Source organism: Lontra canadensis, unplaced genomic scaffold (genome assembly GCF_010015895.1).
Source record: "Lontra canadensis isolate GAN:19392208 unplaced genomic scaffold, GSC_riverotter_1.0 scaffold41, whole genome shotgun sequence".
NCBI lineage: Eukaryota > Metazoa > Chordata > Mammalia > Carnivora > Mustelidae > Lontra > Lontra canadensis.
The window spans coordinates 15,983,423-16,004,225 of NW_022631035.1; the positions used below are offsets into that span (position 1 = coordinate 15,983,423).

At 36.4% G+C, this 20,803-nt stretch overlaps 2 protein-coding genes across 2 annotated transcripts in view; one reads left to right on the plus strand and one right to left on the minus strand.

Annotated features, from left to right (window-relative positions):
* EFCAB13 (EF-hand calcium binding domain 13) overlaps window positions 1-20,803 on the minus strand; it is a 217,963-nt gene that overhangs the window by 45,763 nt on the left and 151,397 nt on the right. The window contains exons 37-41 of the mRNA XM_032871038.1: window positions 14,423-14,527; window positions 13,101-13,154; window positions 3,902-4,003; window positions 2,445-2,498; window positions 1,780-1,884 (exon numbers count right to left, since the gene is read on the minus strand). Of these exons, the coding sequence (XP_032726929.1) occupies window positions 1,780-1,884; window positions 2,445-2,498; window positions 3,902-4,003; window positions 13,101-13,154; window positions 14,423-14,527 (420 nt within the window). The remainder of the gene's footprint in view (window positions 1-1,779; window positions 1,885-2,444; window positions 2,499-3,901; window positions 4,004-13,100; window positions 13,155-14,422; window positions 14,528-20,803) is intronic.
* On the plus strand, window positions 5,831-6,531 carry LOC116875427 (cell division control protein 42 homolog). Its single transcript, XM_032870915.1, has 2 exons — window positions 5,831-5,870; window positions 6,107-6,531. Exons 1-2 carry the CDS (start codon window positions 5,831-5,833, stop codon window positions 6,529-6,531), a joined length of 465 nt encoding a protein of 154 aa, XP_032726806.1.

The window sequence follows — 20,803 nt, forward strand, 5'->3', positions numbered from 1 at the left end:
TGGTGGGAATGCAAGCTGGTGCAACCACTCTGGAAAACAGCATGGAGGTTCCTCAAAATGTTGAAAATAGAACTACCCTATGACCCAGCAATTGCACTACTGGGTATTTACCCTAAAGATGCAAACGTAGTGATCCGAAGGGGCACGTGCACCCGAATGTTTATAGCAGCAATGTCTACAATAGCCAAACTATGGAAAGAACCTAGATGTCCATCAACAGACGAATGGATAAAGAAGATGTGGTATATATACACAATGGAATACTATGCAGCCATCAAAAGAAATGAAATCTTGCCATTTGCGACGACGTGGATGGAACTAGAGGGTATCATGCTTAGCGAAATAAGTCAATCGGAGAAAGACAACTATCATATGATCTCCCTGATATGAGGGAGAGGAGATGCAACATGGGGGTTAAGGGGGTAGGAGAAGAGTAAATGAAGCAAAATGGGATTGGGAGGGAGATAAACCATAAGTGACTCTTCATCTCACAAAATAAACCGAGGGTTGCTGGGGGGAGGGTGTTGGGAGAGGGGGGTGGGGTTATTATGGACATTGGGGAGGGTATGTGCTATGGTGAGTGCTATGAAGTGTGTAAACCTGGCGATTCACAGACCTGTACCCCTGGGGAAAAATATATGTTTATAAAAAATAAAATTAAAAAAAAAACACATCACAAAGCTCACTATTTTTAAGGAGATTCAGTCTTTTATTTCTTAAAAAAAAAAATGCTCCCCAGATTGCAGCAAACCTTTGGTTAATGTCCAGTCCTGAAAATATTAATTTTTTATAGTTTTTGCCAGATTTCTCATTGTTTTTATGTAGGAGAGAGTTTTTGGTGGCTCTTAATCTGCCTTTTATCTGACATTCCCAGGTGAGTTTCTAAACTTATGAAACTAGCTGAAAAGCTAAAAATTACCTTACCTGGAAATTATTGATAGCTCCACCTAATTATCTTTTCCTGATAACCCAGTAAAACTTAAAAGCATAAAGAAAATAAGTAAAAAACTAACTACATGCTTTTCATTGGTACATTGATACATTGGTCCTGGAAAATTAAGGAATGATTTAATAAAAAATACCTTTTGGAAAATAAAAAAACCTCACCCTATTGGAAGGGTATGAAACCCATGGCAAAGATATAACTAAACAGTACCTGAATCACATGAGAAAAACATATTTACATCTAAGAGGCAGTATTCAGCCAAATGTTTCTAGGTGATATTTCCTGATTTCATTGGATTGTGCCCAGCTAAACATATTCTGTTTTAAAGTTTATTTAAAGTGGGGATTACTCTGTGATTCATCATACTTCAATCCTAATTAATATTTACTTTAATACCTATAATTCTGACATTGAATCATGAAATCTGGTCCAAAGATATGGTGATCCATGCCTATATATAACTAGGAAAAATGTCATATATATTGGCTGAAACCCTGTAGCCTTGTTTCTGTGAAAGCAACATTCTCAGCTTCAACTAGAATACTAAGAATTATGATATATTCGACATTAAGCTCCTTTGGTCAAGGAGTATGTTTATTTTTATTCAACAGTCTTATCAATCGATCAATCAATTGTATCTCTAGCACTTAGCCTAACACCTGTTTATAGTGCTCAGTAAATATTTGCTGAATAAATGAACAGTGAAAAAGTACCAACTTTAGATTGATATATTAAGAGAAAAACCATTCTTATTTCAGCTACATAAGTCCTATAAAAAAATCAGCTTCAAAACCCACTTTTCACAAAGGTATAAAGATACCTAAATCACTTACCATCAACTGGTGGAGTTAGAGTAAGATCATTAAGTTCCTCAGCTGGAAGACTGACTGCCATGTTTTCAAGAATAGAGTCAAGGTCATGGTCATCAACCTGCAATCCTATTAAAAAAAAAAAGACATGAGGAAATTAATATAAAAGTTAAAATATAATATTAATTCCTATGTATAGTGGCTATTCATTTCATCATAAAAAAGAGGCTAAGGACATTTAAGTGTTTAAACAGTCATTAATGGACTAAAATTAATCTACTCACTTATAACCAATACATCCAATATTGAAGATAAGCTTGCATAACAATACATTGAAATAGGGCTGAGAAATCATTCAGGTTAATTTTGGCAGCAAAACAGCAAATCTAACAGTTTTTAATACAAATATCTGCACAAATCAAGTTCATTTTGTCACTGTATTTCAAGATATAAAATGTTAAATTTTTATAGCTAGGCCTAAGTTTTATTATTTCCACATCCAAAATTGAGGTAAACCCAAATACTTAGAACATCTTTTAAATATAAAACAAAATTATTTCATCAATAAGAACATATATATTAAAATTATTATGAAAATATATATGAGAATGGGAGGAGGCAATATTTAATAAGAAAAAAAGCAAAACACAAGAGTCTCAATCTGACTTCTCAATATGCATCTCACTCACCTTTTATATCTTCTGGAGAAGTCAGCAACTTATTCTTATACATGTTTCTACTAGCTGTAGATGGAAGAAACACATAATTTAGGTCATAGAGAAAATACCTAGACATGATAAAATACCAAATATCTAAGTTCAGAAATATAGATCATAAAGTAATTTGCTCCTAAAATTTACCTAATATCTTCTAAAAATAATAAAACAAAATATGAAAACAAAAATTCTTAATGTGTATGGTAAATCTATCAATTCTTTAGCACCTGAGACAATTATTAATACCTACCATGCCAAAGCAAAACACTTCCATATTTTGTATTTTCTCTGACTCCACCTTTTGTTCCCTCTAGTAGTACAGCTCTATATCTCTCCTTCTATTTGTTTCCTAGAGGTCTTAACCAAAGGCCTCTCAATGAAATAAAAAATAACTATTAATATTCCTTTTTCCAAATGGCAAGAATTATGATTGATGAGACTGTTGATTTACATGTTTTAAATGGCAATTTATATATTCCTATATATTAAAAATAATCATCTTTAAAATTATGGATATTTTAAAATGCTGACTTATAAATGATCTAAAATAGAGTACTAAATAATTAAAAAACTTTAAGGATATAATCCTAATTCCCTGAAGATTCTACCTGATATTTGCAATGCTGAAAAACTGCCTTGATGATCTCTTGAAGGCAATATGAACTCTTTTGAAGACTATTCTGATATTTGAAATGTCTGGTATTTGAAATGCCCACCATTAATACAAGTTGGTGTAGCTACTTTGGAAAGCAGTGTGGAGATTCCTCAAAAACTTAAAAATAGAGCTACCCTATGACCCTGCAATTGCACTACTGGGTGTTTACCCCAAAGATACAGATGTAGTGAAAAGAAGGGCCATCTGTACCCCAATGTTCATAGCAGCAATGGCCACAGTCTCCAAACTGTGGAAAGAACCAACATGCCCTTCAACGGACGAATGGATAAAGAAGATATGGTCCATATATACAATGGATATATACAATAGAGTATTATACCTCCATCAGAAAGGATGAATACCCAACTTTTGTATCAACATGGATGGGACAGGAAGAGATTATGCTGAGTGAAAAAAGTCAAGCAGAGAAAGTCAATTACCATATGGTTTCACCTACTTGTGAAGCATAAGGAATAACATGGAGGACTCTGGGAGATGGAAAGGAGAAGTAAGTTGGGGGAAATCAGAGGGGGAGACAAACCATGAGAGACTGTGGACTTGGAGAAACAAACTGAGAGTTTTGGAGGGGAGGTTTCTGGAGGGGAGGGTTTTGGAGAGGAGGGCAGTGGGGGGTTGGGTGAGCCTGGTGGTGGGTATTAAGGAGGGCATGTATTGCATGGAGCACTGGGTGTGCTGCATAAATAATGAATTTTGGAACACTAAAATAATTTTAAATTAAATTTTAAAAAAAGAAAAAAAAAAATGAAATGCCCACCATTAACTGGAAGTGACTTCTCTGGCTGCAAGTGTCCTTTAGGTGAGGGCTTTATACCCATTTTTTGCAGGACATTATCCAGCTCACTGAAGTCAGCTTCTCCTTCAAAACAAAAGAAGTAGAAAAAGATACCATTTTTAAATATCATAATTTCAAATTATTAAAGAGAAAAAGGCATAATGTTACCTGCTAAACAACAAGCAGTCAATTGCAGACACAGAGAATGAACAGTATTTCTTTAACACTGGTAAAAGAGATGTTCCCATAATGATGGTAATAAAGTAATATTTCACAAAGTTCGTATAATTTAAAAATTATTAGAATAATAATTTATAGTTTTATTATTTATTATCACAAATAACAAAGATGATGTATACAAACAACTGTTTAATATGGGGTATGAAATTAAGATAGAAATCAATAGCAAGAGATCCTAGTAAAACCCTGTAAGTTTGGAAATTAAAGAATCCCTGTCTAAATAAATCATGTGTCAAAAAAATAAACCAAAAAAAAAAAACTACCCCACACTGGAAGTAGAATATATTTTGAATTGAGTAACAATAATAATATTACATATTAAAATTTGCAAAGGTGTGCTCAGAGGGAAATTTACATTAAATGCCTACAGTAAAAAGATGAAAAGATCAATAACCCAAGGTTCTATCTCAAGAAGTTAGAAAAGAACAGCAAATTAAACCCCCCAAAAGGAGAAGAAAAACAATAAAGACAAAAGCACAAATTACTGAAATAAAAAACAAGCTTTAAATAAAATGAATACAGTCAATGGGTTTTGGGAAGACTAACTGAAAGTGCTAAATGCCTGCACTAAGACTGACAAAGGAAAAAAAGAGAGAAGGCACAAATAACAGGTATTTCTAATGATAAAAAGGATATTGCCAAGAAGAGCAAAAACAAGCCTAAGGAAGTGAAACAAATTTAAAAGATTTATGCTTCAGATACCAAGACATATTAAAGCTATGTTAAGACAGTAGTGTACTGGTGCAATGACCAACAAATAGAACAAAGACAAAGAACAAAAAGAATAAGAAGTCCAAATACATAATATATGTATATTATATATATTATATATATGTAAATACATATATATACACACATATACATAATATGTGTGTATATATATGTATATATATGTGTGTGTCTTTGATTTATGAAAGACACACACACACACATATACACATATATATATCTAGTTTATATATATATACATAATATCTCTGTATATATATATATATATATATGTGTGTGTGTGTGTGTGTGTGTGTGTGTGTGTCTTTGATTTATGAAAACGTTAGCCTTACATTAAAGTAGGGAAAGGATCATCTTTTCAGTAAATGGTGCTAAATATCCATTTAGAAACAAACTGAGGGTTACAGAAGGGAGAGGGATGCCAGGATGGGGTAGCTGGGTGATAGGCATTAAAGAGGGCACATGCTGTGATGAGCACTGAGTGTTACAATTAATGAATCGTTGAACACCACATCAAAAACTAATGATGTACTGTATGTTTGCTAACTGAATATAAAAAAAAAGATAGTGTCCCTTATCCCATATCATATAGAAAAATCAATTCTGAGTGGATTATTGATCTAAATGTGAAAGAAAAATAACAAAACTTCCAGAAGATAAAACAGGAAAAGTTTTCATGACCCTAGTGTATGCAAGGATTTCTTAAACAAGCCCCTAAACACTCTATAAAAGATTGACTAATTCAACTATATGTGAAAAAGAGAAAATTTTGTTCATCAGATGTTAAAATACACAGGAGACCCTTTGCAGTGCTGCCAACACCCTGGCAGAGAAGCTGAGGTCACCACCAACCTTGAAATATTTAGAAATATTTAGACAAAATTCTTTCAGCAATACAGATAACCAAAGTGCATTGCTGTGGGTGATGGTGCTGTTGGTAAAATGTGCCTTCTGATATTCTACACAACAAATTTCCATCTGAGTATGTACCAACTGGTCTTTGGTTTTTTGTTGGTTTTTGAGGACTTTATTAATATATCTGGGAAAGAGAGAGAGAACACGAGCATACGTGCATGAGCATCGGGGGGGCGGGGTGCAGCAGAGGTAGAGGGAGTAGCAGACTCCCAGCTGAGCAGGGAGCCCAACGTGAGGTTCAATCCCAGGACTCCGAGATCATGACCTGAGCAGAAGGCAGAAGCTTAACTGACAGTCACCCAGGCACCCCTGCGCCACCTGTTTCTGACAACTGTGCAATCACAGTTATGGTTGGTGGAGAGCCATACACTCTTGGGCTTTCTGATACTGCAGGGCAAGAGGATTACTACAGCATACGACCACAGAGTTATTCACCAACAGATGTACTTCTAGTCTGTTATTCAGTGGTTGCTCCACCCTCATCTGAAAATGTGAAGGGAAAGAGGGGACCTGAGATAACTCACCACTGTCCAAACATTCTTTTCTTGCTGGGTGAGACCCAAATTGATCTCAGAGATGACTCCTCTATGATTGAGAAACTTGCCAAGAACAAACAGAAGCCTGTCACTCCAAAGACTGCTGAAAAGTTGGCCCATGACCTGAAGGTGGTCAGATATGTGGAGTGTCCTGCACTAGCACAAAAAGGCTTAAAGAATCTATTTGACTAGGCGATATTCGCTTCCTCGAGCCTCCAGAATCAAAGAGCCCCAAGTGTACACTGCTATGAACATGTCTACAGAGTCCTTCTGCAGAGCTGGTGTCTGCTTGTACTAAAAGCAATGTTAAATCAAACTAAAAATGAAAAATGAAAAAAAAATTTTTTTTTTGCAATAATGACCAATGCCCTTCACCTACCCACATGCACTCCAGTGAGTCAAGGTCCAAAGGTATGGTGCCTTCTGATACTAGTTAATCTAAGCAATTGTGTACTGTCAGAAAAATGATTAGTACTAGTTTTTGTTTTGTCATTTCAAAAATATGTTTTTGTTTAAAAGCAAGGCGTGCTTGTGATGACTCTGCAATAGACTGATTTGGGTTGTTGAAGCTGCTCCCAGGCTCCATCCACACTGGAGAATAACCTGGGACATCTAGGTTGTTGGGGGTTTGTCTCTTTTTGTAGTAGGGAGAATGTACCATGAGGGGGTGTTTTTATTTAGTCATGTTTTTTTAAATTCATTAACCACTGGACAGAACTTAAGGGGAGGAGGATGGATTAATTCCACATTCCACTTCCTAGATCTAGTTTACAACACTTGTTCTCCACCCGGTGCTCTTAGGAAGGAGTATAATAAAAGCCTCAATAACATACTTTGAAAGTTGCTTTCTCTCCACATTTGAGTAGGTCCAGTATTTGATGAACTCATGAAACTAGGGGGAACCTATTCTGTTCCTCTTTTCTAGGATGTACAATATATGGGACTGTGACTTGCAAGGAAATTTGTTTGCCATTTGCTGATATTTTATTCTATTTTATTTTTAAAATTTTATTATGTTATGTTAGTCACCATATAGTACATCTTTAGTTTTTGATGTATTGTTCCATGATTCACTGTCTGTGTATAAAACCCAGTGCTCCCTGTAATATGTGCCCTTCTTAATACCCATCACTGGGCTAACCCATTCACCCCACCATCTCCCCTCTGAAACCCTCAGTTTGTTTCCCATAGTCCATAATCTTTCATAGTTAATCTCCCCCTCTGATTTCCCTCCCTTCATTTTCCCTTCCTTATCTTAATGTCTTCCATGCTGTTCCTTATGTTCCACATATAAGTGAAACCATATGATAATTGTCTTTCTCTGCTTGACTTATTTCACTTAGCATAAACTCCCCAGTTCCAACCATACCTATGCAAATTGTGGGTATTCATCCTTTCTGATAGATGAGTAATATTGCATTGTATATATGGACCACATCTTTATCCATTCATGTATTGAAGGGCATCTTGGCTCCTTCCACAGTTTGGCTATTGTGGACATTGCTGCTATGAACACTGAGGTGTATGAGGCCCTTCTTTTTACCACCTCTGCATCTTTGGGGTAAATACCTGGTAGTACAATTGCTGAAATTTTTTTGAAGTTAGTTTGTAATTTCTTTCATTGATAAGTGAAGAAAAGTGCCACACCTTTTGAAATACACCACATGGACTGAGTATATAATTTAAACACTTTTCCCCATCAAAAAAAAAAAAAAAACCATAATAAACTACAAGTGAAAAGGCAAAATATACAGGGAGATATTTACAATTTATAAAACTGCAATGGACTTGTATCCAGAATACATAAAAAAATATAGATAAAAGATAAGAAATAAAATATTCAGCATGGAATTCAGGAATATTGTGAATTGGGGATCATAAGCTCACCTTGTCCCATAATAAACCTATATACATCCACACATCAGTGTTAACTAACTCAGAAAATGACCTGAAGACTGGTAGCGCAGAACCTCCACAGTTAATTGGAACCAAAACTCCTAGAAAGACTAACCACAAATGCGAGCATGCAAGAGGGAGAAGAACAGACCTCAGACCAGGCACCCCAGACATGGGGGATTGGCACTGTGAAGATGAATCCCCATAACATTTGGCTTTAAAAACCAGAGTGGCTTAACTTTGACATTTTTACAATCAGTGGATTGCAGTGAGAACTTCAAGAAAAAGACAGAAAATATAAAGAAGAACCCAAGATGAAGAACTAATTAACTGAAATTTAAAACACACTAGAGTGAATAAATAGGCTAGAGGAAGAAGAAAAACAGATCAGCAAGCTGAAAGACAGTAATGGAAAGCAGGTAAGCTGAACAGGAGAAAGAAAAAAGAATAATTAAAACATGAGAATAGATTAAGGAAACTCAGTGACACCATCAAGTATAACATCATTAGCATTATAGGGATCCCAGAAGAAGAAGAAAGAAAAGAGCACAGAAAATTTATTAGAAGATATAATAGTTGAAAAATTCCCTAATCTGGGGTAGGAAATAAATCCAGATTCAGAAGACACAGAGAGTCCCCAACAAAATCAACACAGGAAGTCCACACCAAGACATATAATAATGAAAATGGCAAAAAATAGTGGTAAAGAGAGTACTTTAAAAGCAGCAAGAGAAAACAGTTATATACTAGGGAAACTCCATAAAGCTATCGGCTGATTTTTTAGTAGAAACTTTGCTGGCCAATAGGGAGTGATTAAAAGTGCTGAAAGGAGGGGAAAAAAAAAAAAAAGTCTGCAACCAAGAGTACTCTATCCTCAGGACGCCTGGGTGGCTCAATTGGTCATGATCCCAGGGTGCTGGAATTGAGTCCCACATAGGGCTCCTTGCTCAGCAGGGAGCCTGTTTCTCCCTCTGCCTGATCTGCCTGTGGGTCTCTATGCTTCTACTCTCTGACAAATAAATAAATAAAATCTTAAAAAACAAAACAAAACAACTCTATCCAGCAAGGCTATCATTCAGGATAGAAGGAAGGACAGAGTTTCCCAGACAAACAAAAGTTAAAGGAGTTCCTCACCACTAAACCAGCCTTACAAGAAATGTTAAAAGGAATTCTTTGGAAAAGAAAGGCCATAATCAAGAGTAAGAATATTAGGAAAGGAAAAAATTTCACAAATATATACAAACATAACAAAAGGAGTATATTAATCACTTATAAAACCAGTATGGAGGTTCTATCACAAAAGCAGTAAAATCAACTATAGCTATAAAAATCAGTCAAGGGATTCACAAAATAAAAGGATGTAAAGTATGGTATCATATATGTAAAACATGGGGCTGGGTAAAAATCTAGTGCTTTTAGAATGGTTCAAACTTAAGTAACCAGCAACCTAGTACAGATTTCTATAGATATCTTATGCATAAGGTATTATATATGGACCTAATGGTAACCATAAATCAAACACCTGTAATAGAAATGCAAAAAATAAGGAGAAAGATATTCAAGCATATCACTGAAGAAGGCCATCAAACCACAAAGGAAGGGAGCAAGAGAAGAAAGGAACAAAGAACCACAAATCCATCATAAAACAAGTAACAAAATGGCCATAGTGCATACCTATCGATAATTACTTTGAATGTAAATGGACTAAACCCTTCAATCAAAAGACATGGGGTGATGAAATGGATAAAAAAGCAAGATCTATCTATATACTGCATACAAGAGATTCATTTCAGACCTAAAGACACATGCAAATTGAAAGTGAAGGGATAGAAAAACATTAATCATGCAAATGGAAGTGAAAAAAAAAAGCTGGGGTAGAAATACTTATATCAGCCTTTAAAACAAAGGCTGTAACAAGAGACAATGAGGACATTACATAAAGATAAAGGGAACAATCCAACAAGAAGATAAAACAATTCTAAATATTTAGCCACCTAACATGGGAGCACCCAAATACATAAAGCAACTATTAATACATATGAAGGAAGAAATCAATAGTAATACAGTAACAGCAGAGGACTTTAACACCCCACTTTCATCAATGGATAGAATATCCAGACAGAGAATCAACAAGGAAATGGTGCCTTTAAATGACACATTAGACCAGATGGATCTGAAAGATATATTTAGAACATTTTTTTTATTTTTTATTTTTTCAGCATAACAGTATTCATTATTTTTGCACCACACCCAGTGTTCCATGCAATCCGTGCCCGCTCCGATACCCACCACATGGATCCCCCAACCTCCCACCCCCCGCCCCTTCAAAACCCTCAGATTGTTTTTCAGAGTCCATAGTCTCTCATGGTTCACATCCCCTTCCAAATTCCCTCAACTCCCTTCTCCTCTGAAAACAGCGGAACACAAATTCTTTTCAAGTGCATATGGAACATTCTCCAGAATAGATCACATTAGGCCACAAAACAAGTCTCAGCAAATTCAAAAAGATTGAAGTTGGCAACCTACAGACTGGGAGAAGATATTTGCAAGCGTCATATCAAATAAAGGGTTAGTATCCAAAATATATAAAGAAATTATACAACTGACCAATAAAAAACCCTAAATTAGCCAATTAAAGAATGGGCAGAAGACGTGAACAGACATTTCTTCAAAGAAAAAATACAGATAGCCAATAGATGAAGATACTCAATAACACTCTTCAACAGGGAAATGCAAATCAAAACCACAATGAAATATCACCTCACACCTGTCAGAATGGCTACAACCAAAAACACAAGGAACAGTTGTCAACGAGGATGTAGAGAAAAAGGAACCCTCATGCACTGTTGGTGGTAACACAAACTGGCATAGCCACCATGGAAAAGATTATGGAGGTTCCTCAAAAAATTAAAAATAAAACTACCCAATGATCCAGTAATACACTACTGGGTATTCACCCAAAGATTACAAAAGTACTAATTCAAAAGGATATATGCACCCCTATGTTTACCTCATCTTTATTTACAATAACCAAATGATGGAAATAGCCCATGTGTCCATCACCTGATGAATGGATAAAGAAGATATCTATAGATAAATAGATAGATAGATAGATAGATAGATAGATAAACACACACTCAATGGAATATTATTCAGCCATAAAAAGAATGAAATCTTGCCATTTGCAACAACATGGATGGAGTTAGAAACATAATCCTAAGAGAAATTAGAGAAAGACTAATATCATATGATTTCACTCATATGTGGAATTTAAGAAACAAAACAAATGAACAAAGAGAAAAAAAAAAAAGAGGTAAAACGAGAAATAGACTCTTGACTACAGAGAACAAACTGATGGTTACCAGAGTGGAGGTAGGTGGTGGGATGGGTGAAATAGGTGATGGGGATTAAAGTGTACACTTAAACATGATGAGCAGTGAGTAATGTATAGAGTTGTTGAATTACTATAATGTAGACCTGAAACTAATATAACATCTTATGCTAATTATTCTTGAATTTTAAAAATAAATATTTTAAAAAATTCAATATGAAAAACACAGACATTCAAGTAGACAAACAGGCAACAGACATGAAAAGAACCTTACAAAAGAGGTATCCAAGTAACCAATGAACATGAAAAAGGTGCTCAAAATCATTAATGACTAGGGATATGCAAACTAGAACAGTGCAATCCTACTGCATGTCCATCAGAATGGCTAAAATGGAGAAGAGAGATAGATATCAAGTATTAATAAGGCTATAAAGCAACTGAAACTCTGACATGCTGGTTCGTTGGTTGATGCATAAAATGGTACGATTACTTTAGAAAATGGACTGAAAATAGCTTACCTGTGGAGCATAAGGAATAACATGGAGGACATGAGGAGAAGGAAAAGATAAGTGGAATTGGGGGAAATCAGAGGGGGAGAAGAACCATGAGAAACCGTGGACTCTGAGAAACAAACTGAGGGTTTTGGAGGGATGGGGGTAGGGGGTTAGGTGAGTCTGGTGGTGGGTATTAAGGAGGGCACGTATTGCATGGAGCACTGGGTGTGGTGCATAAGCAATGAATCTTGGAACACTGAAAAGATAAAATTAAATTTAAAAAAGACAATAGCTAGTAAAGTACACACAATCTTATCCTATAACAAAGCAATTTCACTTCTAGGTATATGGCCTGGAATTGTGCACATACATTCACCAAAATGCATATACAGAATATTCATAGCAGTATGTTCTTCATAACTACTCCAAACTGGAAAAATCTTGTGATGGTAGATTGGAGAGGTATATTGTGGTATAATTATACAATGGAATATTGCACAGCAATGTATTCAGGTACAATGAGTTAGTTAGTTAATCATTTCAGCCACTAAAGCAGGTTCTCTAAAGATCTCCTTGACTATAATTTAGTAGATTTTATAATCTGCAGCAATGAAAATGAACCAACTGCTACTACATGCAGCAATATGAATGAATCTCAGAGAGTAACATGTACTATAATGTTAAAGGAAGGAAATCAGATAGCATGGAACATAAATCATATGGTTCCATTTAGACAAATTTCAAAAACAGGTGAAGCTAATCTATGGTCCTAGAATATAGGATGTAGTTACCTCCAGAGCATATGGAGGTGGTGACTGTGAAGTGGTGTAGGGTATCTTTTGGATTATGGATAATGTTTATTTCTTAACCAGGCGATAGTTAAATAGATATGTTCACTTTGCAATAATTCTTAAGCTGGACACATGATTATATGATAGAGTAATAATGTATTTCATACTTCAGTAAAATATTTATCAGAGAAAAAATATAGTTTAGTGTAAAGAATTGGGAACCCCAATTTACAGTAACTTCTCACTGACCTCTAATATCTTGTACTGTATCCACCAGTGTTTTCAGATCAGTCTCCCCTTTAGCTATAAAATAAGGCATAATTGAGATACAAAGCAGATTCATTTAAAAATATAAAACAATAAACCAGAAACAAGCTAAATTCCATTATTCCATATCATCATTTGGCTCACTTTAATTGCATAAGTGTTAGTTTTCTGAGATTGCCCTAAAATATGGTAGTGGTAGCAGGGACAGAGAGGCATTGATGGACTTATATGTGGGATTTTTTTTTCAATGTATTATTATGAAAATTTGTAAACATATAGCAAAGTTGAGAGAATTGTGCAATAAACACCCATATGTCCACCTAGATTCTACTTTTAAACATTTTACTACATTTGGTGTGTCACATATCCATCCATCTACCCATCTCTGTGTGGTAATTTTTTGAATTAGGTTTATATACAGGTAAAGCTTACAAAATTAAGTGATAATCCAGATAGTGGGTGGTAGGAAATGAGGGGATCAAAAATGAATCTTATAGATCTACCTTAGGTAACTAGATGGACAGTGACAACACGAATGAGATTGAGAATTTAGGACAAGGAGACTAGGTGGGAAGATAGCGAGTTCAACTTTAAATGTGTTGAGAAAAAGAAGTCTTGGAATATCCAACTGGAAATGTCTGGCAGGCATTTAGAGATACCAGTCTGAAGCCTATATAGAAATACAGATTTATAGTCATAAGCATGTAGATGATAGATTGGACCACAGAGTGATGAGATTACCCAGAAAGAGTATGTAAAATGAAAATTAGAGAATGAACAGATCTGGGTCAGAGGGAACAACACAGATGACAAAAGAGCCTAATTTCAAGAAGGTCAGAATTATCACCAATATAAAAGACAGGAGAAAGCACCAATAAAGAGTGAATAATGTCTAATGCAATTGGCAAATGGCAAGTTACTGGTGCCCTGGCAGAAGTTTCAGTAGTATTATGGGGCTGTGTCAGAATATAGGAATGAATGGGAAATGTGGGAAGGATATACAGCACACTTTCATTTCCTTTTCCATCTTTTAATTGTGCCTTCCGAACATCCCCAGATGTGAAAAATGGTCTCAGAATCAATGTAGTCAAGTGCTTTGCACTCTATATGGATTCAGAAAATGGAAGACAGGATTCATTCTTACTCTAGAAGCAGAGTTTTTTCTGAGATTTTGCATGGTTTTTATCATCACAAAATTAATCTGGTTTCAGAAAAAAACTTTTTTTTTTTTTTAAGAAAGACTCTGATATAAAGCCTCAAGACCAAGCTTTCCCAAAGGGCTTTTTATATCTAAAATGAGTTACCATCAACTGGAAGTTTTCTTCTTAGCTCTCCATCTTCTTCTTTGGTGAGTTCAATGCCCATGTTCCTTAGTACCTCATTCAGGTCTCTGATAGCTACCATTTCTCCTTAGGAAAGAGAAAAAATATATACGAAAATTCCTACTAGTGTTGAAATGTTCCGTCTATTATACCTATGCATTATAGATCTTTTCTTGGCAGGGATATACGAGACCTGTGGAACATGTGTCAGTGGATGTGGAGATTATACGTGGTTAGAATGAGGCTCTCTTCCCTTAAACCTTTTTGGAGACATAAACATACACACCATTAATTTCTAAAGGGAACAGAATTACTTTCCAGAGTATAATTCTTATGGTAGAAATAGGCACTTGTAGTGAAATGAGAAAACTGCCATGGCTGAAGTAAGAACACATGGGTTTGAATATTATTCTCTACTAGTTATTATCTACTGGAATTTAGGTAACAACCTAACTTCTTGGAGTCCTAGTTTTCTGTTGTATGAAATGAAGAGCTTCTGTGAAGATAAAATAACACTTAAGAAAAGGTGTAGAACTCTGTCAGCTATGTAGCAGAGGCTTGATACATTTTAATAGCTACCTCTAAGCCAAAGTAGTATTGATTTCCTTTTTTAACTCTAACTAGATTCATTGGCTAACCAAAATCATGGAATAATAACTTTCTTATTCCACATTTCACAATTAACCTGCAATAATAAACTGTTTCTTCTCTTGGAAAATTTGTTAAAATTCATATCAATATGATCAATATAAAAAACAAAAACAAAACAAAGTGCCAAATAAAGTAATTTGTTATATCGGATCCATGTATTGGGTAGTAGCAGGATTCCTTATCAAATGGTTAGGAAATAGATCAATTGAGAGTTTTTTGTTAATTCATCATCCATCTTCCCTTTGAAAGTAAGTGTTCAAATCATGTAAGATTTCACTATGGTACATCTTCTCCTTAGCTAAAGACAAGGCAAAATTCAGCTCACAGAGAAAGAGAAATGGAATTCATAAACAGTTTTAAGTTTCTAAGGAAGCACTCTTCTGATTTGCCTTCTTCATTAGGAGTATCTATCTCTGTAAAAATATGGAAGTTAGGTCAAAATCTTTTCCCCCTTGGAGCAATTGTTAATGAAAATCTGTCATGTTGAAATATGTTGTACAGGTATGACATTTTAAATGGTATTAACATATTTTTCTTTTTCATATTCCTTTTCTTCCATAAAACTTTTCCTATCCAGCCATAAAATTTATATAACTCAGAGGGAATTTTTTTTAAATTTTCAAAAGCCACTTTTTAACAAAGCAAATCTGAAGATCTAATATTTAGTTTTATTGTAAACCAAAGGGTTGAAAGGCAAACAGACAGATAGATAGATAGATAACATAGGAAAGCTCCTTTCCTCTTCTTTCCCACATCCTGCTTGGTAAGAAGAGGAGGGAGAAAGTCTACTTTATGGTTTAAGAAAAGGCAGGAGAAATAGAGATAAAGATCTCTTTCTCTCAAGAAGGTTTAAGTGTTCCTGCTGCTTGCTGCACATGCCCCTCATCTCTATCTGCTCCTTACTCCCCTTTCCAAGTCAAACTCTGAGAGGAGGTAAGACAGAAACTCTAGATATTTTGGTGGAATGGGAGTGAAGGTATAGAAAAAACCAAGGAGACTTTTTGTCACACTTCCTATTTGGAACTCTGAGATTGACCTCACAGTGTGTCCAGACAACATGACATTGTCACAAGAACAGATATTGTGGTATGGTGTCTACAGGCAAGAGAGAGGGCTAGAAACAGGCTACCCAGTTGCCCCCTCTGGCTTTGTATATATGAAAGATATTCAGTTACTTCCATGTCCTCCCAGTAAGCCAAATGGAGGTTTTCTTAGAGATGGAGGTCAGTGGATCCTCCATGGGACACCAAGTCAAAGGGAAAGGTGAACCCTCGCAGAAGCGATGGAGCAGACAATACAGTCTGGGGACTAATAGAATGCTTGACTGAGACTCACAGGACCTCATCACCAATGAGGGCTAGGCTTAGCCAGACAAATTAGTGAGAGAAGGACCATAGATCCTTGACTTTGCTAAAAAACAAAAACAAACAAACAAACAAACAAACCAGACCACAAGTTTCTCAAGCAGTGAACTTCAGCAGGAGACGTCACCAGGGTGCTCAGGACTCATGACATTTGAGACGTTGTTAAAGAGACTATCAAGAACCCAGAGGGAGGGGCACCTGGGTGGCTCAATGGGTTAAGCCTCTGCCTTGGACTTGGGCCACAGTCTCAGGGTCCTGGGATCAAGCCCCACATAGGGCTCTCTGTTCCGCAGGGAGCCTGCTTCCCCCTGTTTCTGCCTACTTGTGATCTCTCTCTCTCTCTCTCTCTCTCTCTGTCAAATAAATAAATAAAATCTTAAAAAAAAAAAAGGAACCCAGAGGAAACAAGGACTGGCCACCCTCCTCTACCAGCAGGACACCCAAGCTGTCCCTGACACTGGGATGCTTTTCTGAGGGGTAGAGTGTAAGAGGGAGAAAGTCTTGAAAAATTGAGAATTTCCCAAAATAAACTGGATCAACCAAAAGAAACTTTTTTTTAAATTTTATTTTTTATAAACATATATTTTTATCCCCAGGGGTACAGGTCTGTGAATCGCCAGGTTTACACACTTCACAGCACTCACCATAGCACATACCCTCCCCAATGTCCATAACCCCACCCTCCCCCAACCTCCCTCCCGCCATCAACCCTCAGTTTGTTTTGTGAGATGAAGAGTCACTTATGGTTTGTCTCCCTCCCAATCCCATCTTGTTTCATTTACTCTTCTCCTACCCCCATAACCCCCCATGTTACATCTCCTCTCCCTCATATCAGGGAGATCATATGATAGTTGTCTTTCTCCGATTGACTTATTTTGCTAAGCATGATACCCTCTAGTTCCATCCACGTCGTCACAAATGGCAAGATTTCATTTCTTTTGATGGCTGCATAGTATTCCATTGTGTATATATACCACATCTTCTTTATCCATTCGTCTGTTGATGGACATCTAGGTTCTTCCATAGTTTGGCTATTGTAGACACTGCTGCTATAAACATTCGGGTGCACGTGCCCCTTCGGATCACTACGTTTGTATCTTTAGGGTAAATACCCAGCAGTGCAATTGCTGGGTCATAGGGTAGTTCTATTTTCAACATTTTGAGGAAACTCCATGCTGTTTTCCAGAGTGGTTGCACCAGCTTGCATTCCCACCAACAGTGTAGGAGGGTTCCCCTTTCTCCGCATCCTCGCCAGCATCTGTCATTTCCGGACTTGTTAACTTTAGCCATTCTGACTGGTGTGAGGTGGTATCTCATTGTGGTTTTGATTTGTATTTCCCTGATGCTGAGTGATATGGAACACTTTTTCATGTGTCTGTTGGCCATCTGGATGTCTTCTTTGCAGAAATGTCTGTTCATGTCTTCTGCCCATTTCTTGATTGGATTATTTGTTCTTTGGGTGTTGAGTTTCCTAAGTTCTTTATAGATTCTGGACACTAGCCCTTTATCTGATATGTCGTTTGCAAATATCTTCTCCCATTCTGTCAGTTGTCTTTTGGTTTTGTGAACTGTTTCCTTTGCTGTGCAAAAGCTTTTGATCTTGATAAAATCCCAATAGTTCATTTTTGCCCTTGCTTCCCTTGCCTTGGGCAATGTTCCTAGGAAGATGTTGCTGCGGCTGAGGTCGAAGAGGTTGCTGCCTGTGTTCTCCTCAAGGATTTTGATGGATTCCTTTCTCACATTGAGGTCCTTCATCCATTTTGAGTCTATTTTTGTGTGTGGTGTAAGGAAATGATCCAATTTCATTTTTCTGCATGTGGCTGTCCAATTTTCCCAACACCATTTATTGAAGAGGCTGTCTTTTTTCCATTGGACATTCTTTCCTGCTTTGTCGAAGATTAGTTGACCATAGAGTTGAGGGTCTATTTCTGGGCTCTCTATTCTGTTCCATTGATCTATGTGTCTGTTTTTGTGCCAGTACCATGCTGTCTTGATGATGACAGCTTTGTAGTAGAGCTTGAAGTCCGGAATTGTGATGCCACCAACTTTGGCTTTCTTTTTCAATATTCCTTTGGCTATTCGCGGTCTTTTCTGGTTCCATACAAATTTTAGGATTATTTGTTCCATTTCTTTGAAAAAAAAAATGGATGGTACTTTGATAGGAATTGCATTAAATGTGTAGATTGCTTTAGGTAGCATAGACATTTTCACAATATTTATTCTTCCAATCCAGGAGCATGGAATATTTTTCCATTTCTTTGTGTCTTCCTCAATTTCTTTCATGAGTACTTTATAGTTTTCTGTGTATAGATTCTTAGTCTCTTGGGTTAGGTTTATTCCTAGGTATCTTATAGTTTTGGGTGCAATTGTAAATGGGATTGACTCCTTAATTTCTCTTTCTTCTGTCTTGTTGTTGGTGTAGAGAAATGCAACTGATTTCTGTGCATTGATTTTGTATCCTGACACTTTACTGAATTCCTGTACCAGTTCTAGCAGTTTTGGAGTGGAGTCTTTTGGGTTTTCCACATATAGTATCATATCATCTGCGAAGAGTGATAGTTTGACTTCTTCTTTGCCGACTTGGATGCCTTTAATTTCCTTTTGTTGTCTGATTGCTGAGGCTAGGACTTCTGGTACTATGTTGAATAGCAGTGGTGATAACGGACATCCCTGCCGTGTTCCTGACCTTAGCGGAAAAGCTTTCAGTTTTTCTCCATTGAGAATGATATTTGTGGTGGGTTTTTCATAGATGGGTTTGATAATATTGAGGTATGTGCCCTCTATCCCTACACTTTGAAGAGTTTTGATCAGGAAGGGATGCTGTACTTTGTCAAATGCCTTTTCAGCATCTACGGAGAGTATCATATGGTTCCTGTTCTTTCTTTTATTAATGTGTTGTATCACATTGATTGATTTGTGGATGTTGAACCAACCTTTCAGCCCTGGAATAAATCCCACTTGGTCGTGGTGAATAGTCCTTTTAATGTACTGTTGAATCCTATTGGCTAGTATTTTGGTGAGAATTTTTGCATCTGTGTTCATCAAGGATATTGGTCTGTAGTTCTCTTTTTTGATGGGATCCTTGTCTGGTTTTGGGATCAAGGTGATGCTGGCCTCATAAAATGAGTTTGGAAGTTTTCCTTCCATTTCTATTTTTTTGAACAGTTTCAGGAGACTAGGAATTAGTTCTTCCTTAAATGTTTGGTGGAATTCCCCTGGGAAGCCGTCTGGCCCTGGGCTTTTGTTTGTTTGGAGATTTTTGATGACTGTTTCAATCTTACTGGTTATGGATCTGTTCAGGCTTTCTATTTCTTCCTGTTTCAGTTGTGGTAGTTTATATGTCTCTAGGAATGCATCCATTTCTTCCAGATTGTCAAATTTGTTGGCATAGAGTTGCTCATAATATGTTCTTATGATTGTCTGTATTTCTTTGGTGTTCGTTGTGATCTCTCCTCTTTCATTCATGATTTTATTTATTTGGGTCCTTTCTCTTTTCCTTTTGATAAGTCTGGCCAGGGGTTTATCAATCTTATTAATTCTTTCAAAGAACCAGCTCCTAGTTTCGTTGATTTGTTCTATTGTTTTTTTTTTGTTTGTTTGTTTCTATTTCATTGATTTCTGCTCTGATCTTTATGATTTCTCTTCTCCTGCTGGGTTTAGGGTTTCTTTCTTGTTCTTTCTCCAGCTCCTTTAGGTGTAGGGTTAGGTCGTGTACCTGAGACCTTTCTTGTTTCTTGAGAAAGGCTTGTACCGCTATATATTTTCCTCTCAGGACTGCCTTTGTTGTGTCCCACAGATTTTGAACCGTTGTGTTTTCATTATCATTTGTTTCCATGAATTTTTTCAATTCTTCTTTAATTTCCTGGTTGACCCATTCAATCTTTAGAAGGATGCTGTTTAGTCTCCATGTATTTGGGTTCTTTCCAAATTTCCTCTTGTGATTGAGTTCTAGCTTCAGAGCATTGTGGTCTGAAAATATGCAGGGAATGATCCCAATCTTTTGGTACCGGTTGAGACCTGATTTAGGACCGAGGATGTGATCTATTCTGGAGAATGTTCCATGGGCACTAGAGAAGAATGTGTATTCTGTTGCTTTGGGATGAAATGTTCTGAATATATCTGTGATATCCATCTGGTCCAGTGTGTCATTTAATGCCTCTGTTTCCTTGTTGATCTTTTGCTTGGATGATCTGTCCATTTCAGTGAGGGGAGTGTTAAAGTCCCCTACTATTATCGTATTATTGTTGATGTGTTTCTTTGATTTTGTTATTAATTGGTTTATATAGTTGGCTGCTCCCACGTTAGGGGCATAGATATTTACAATTGTTAGATCTTCTTGTTGGACAGA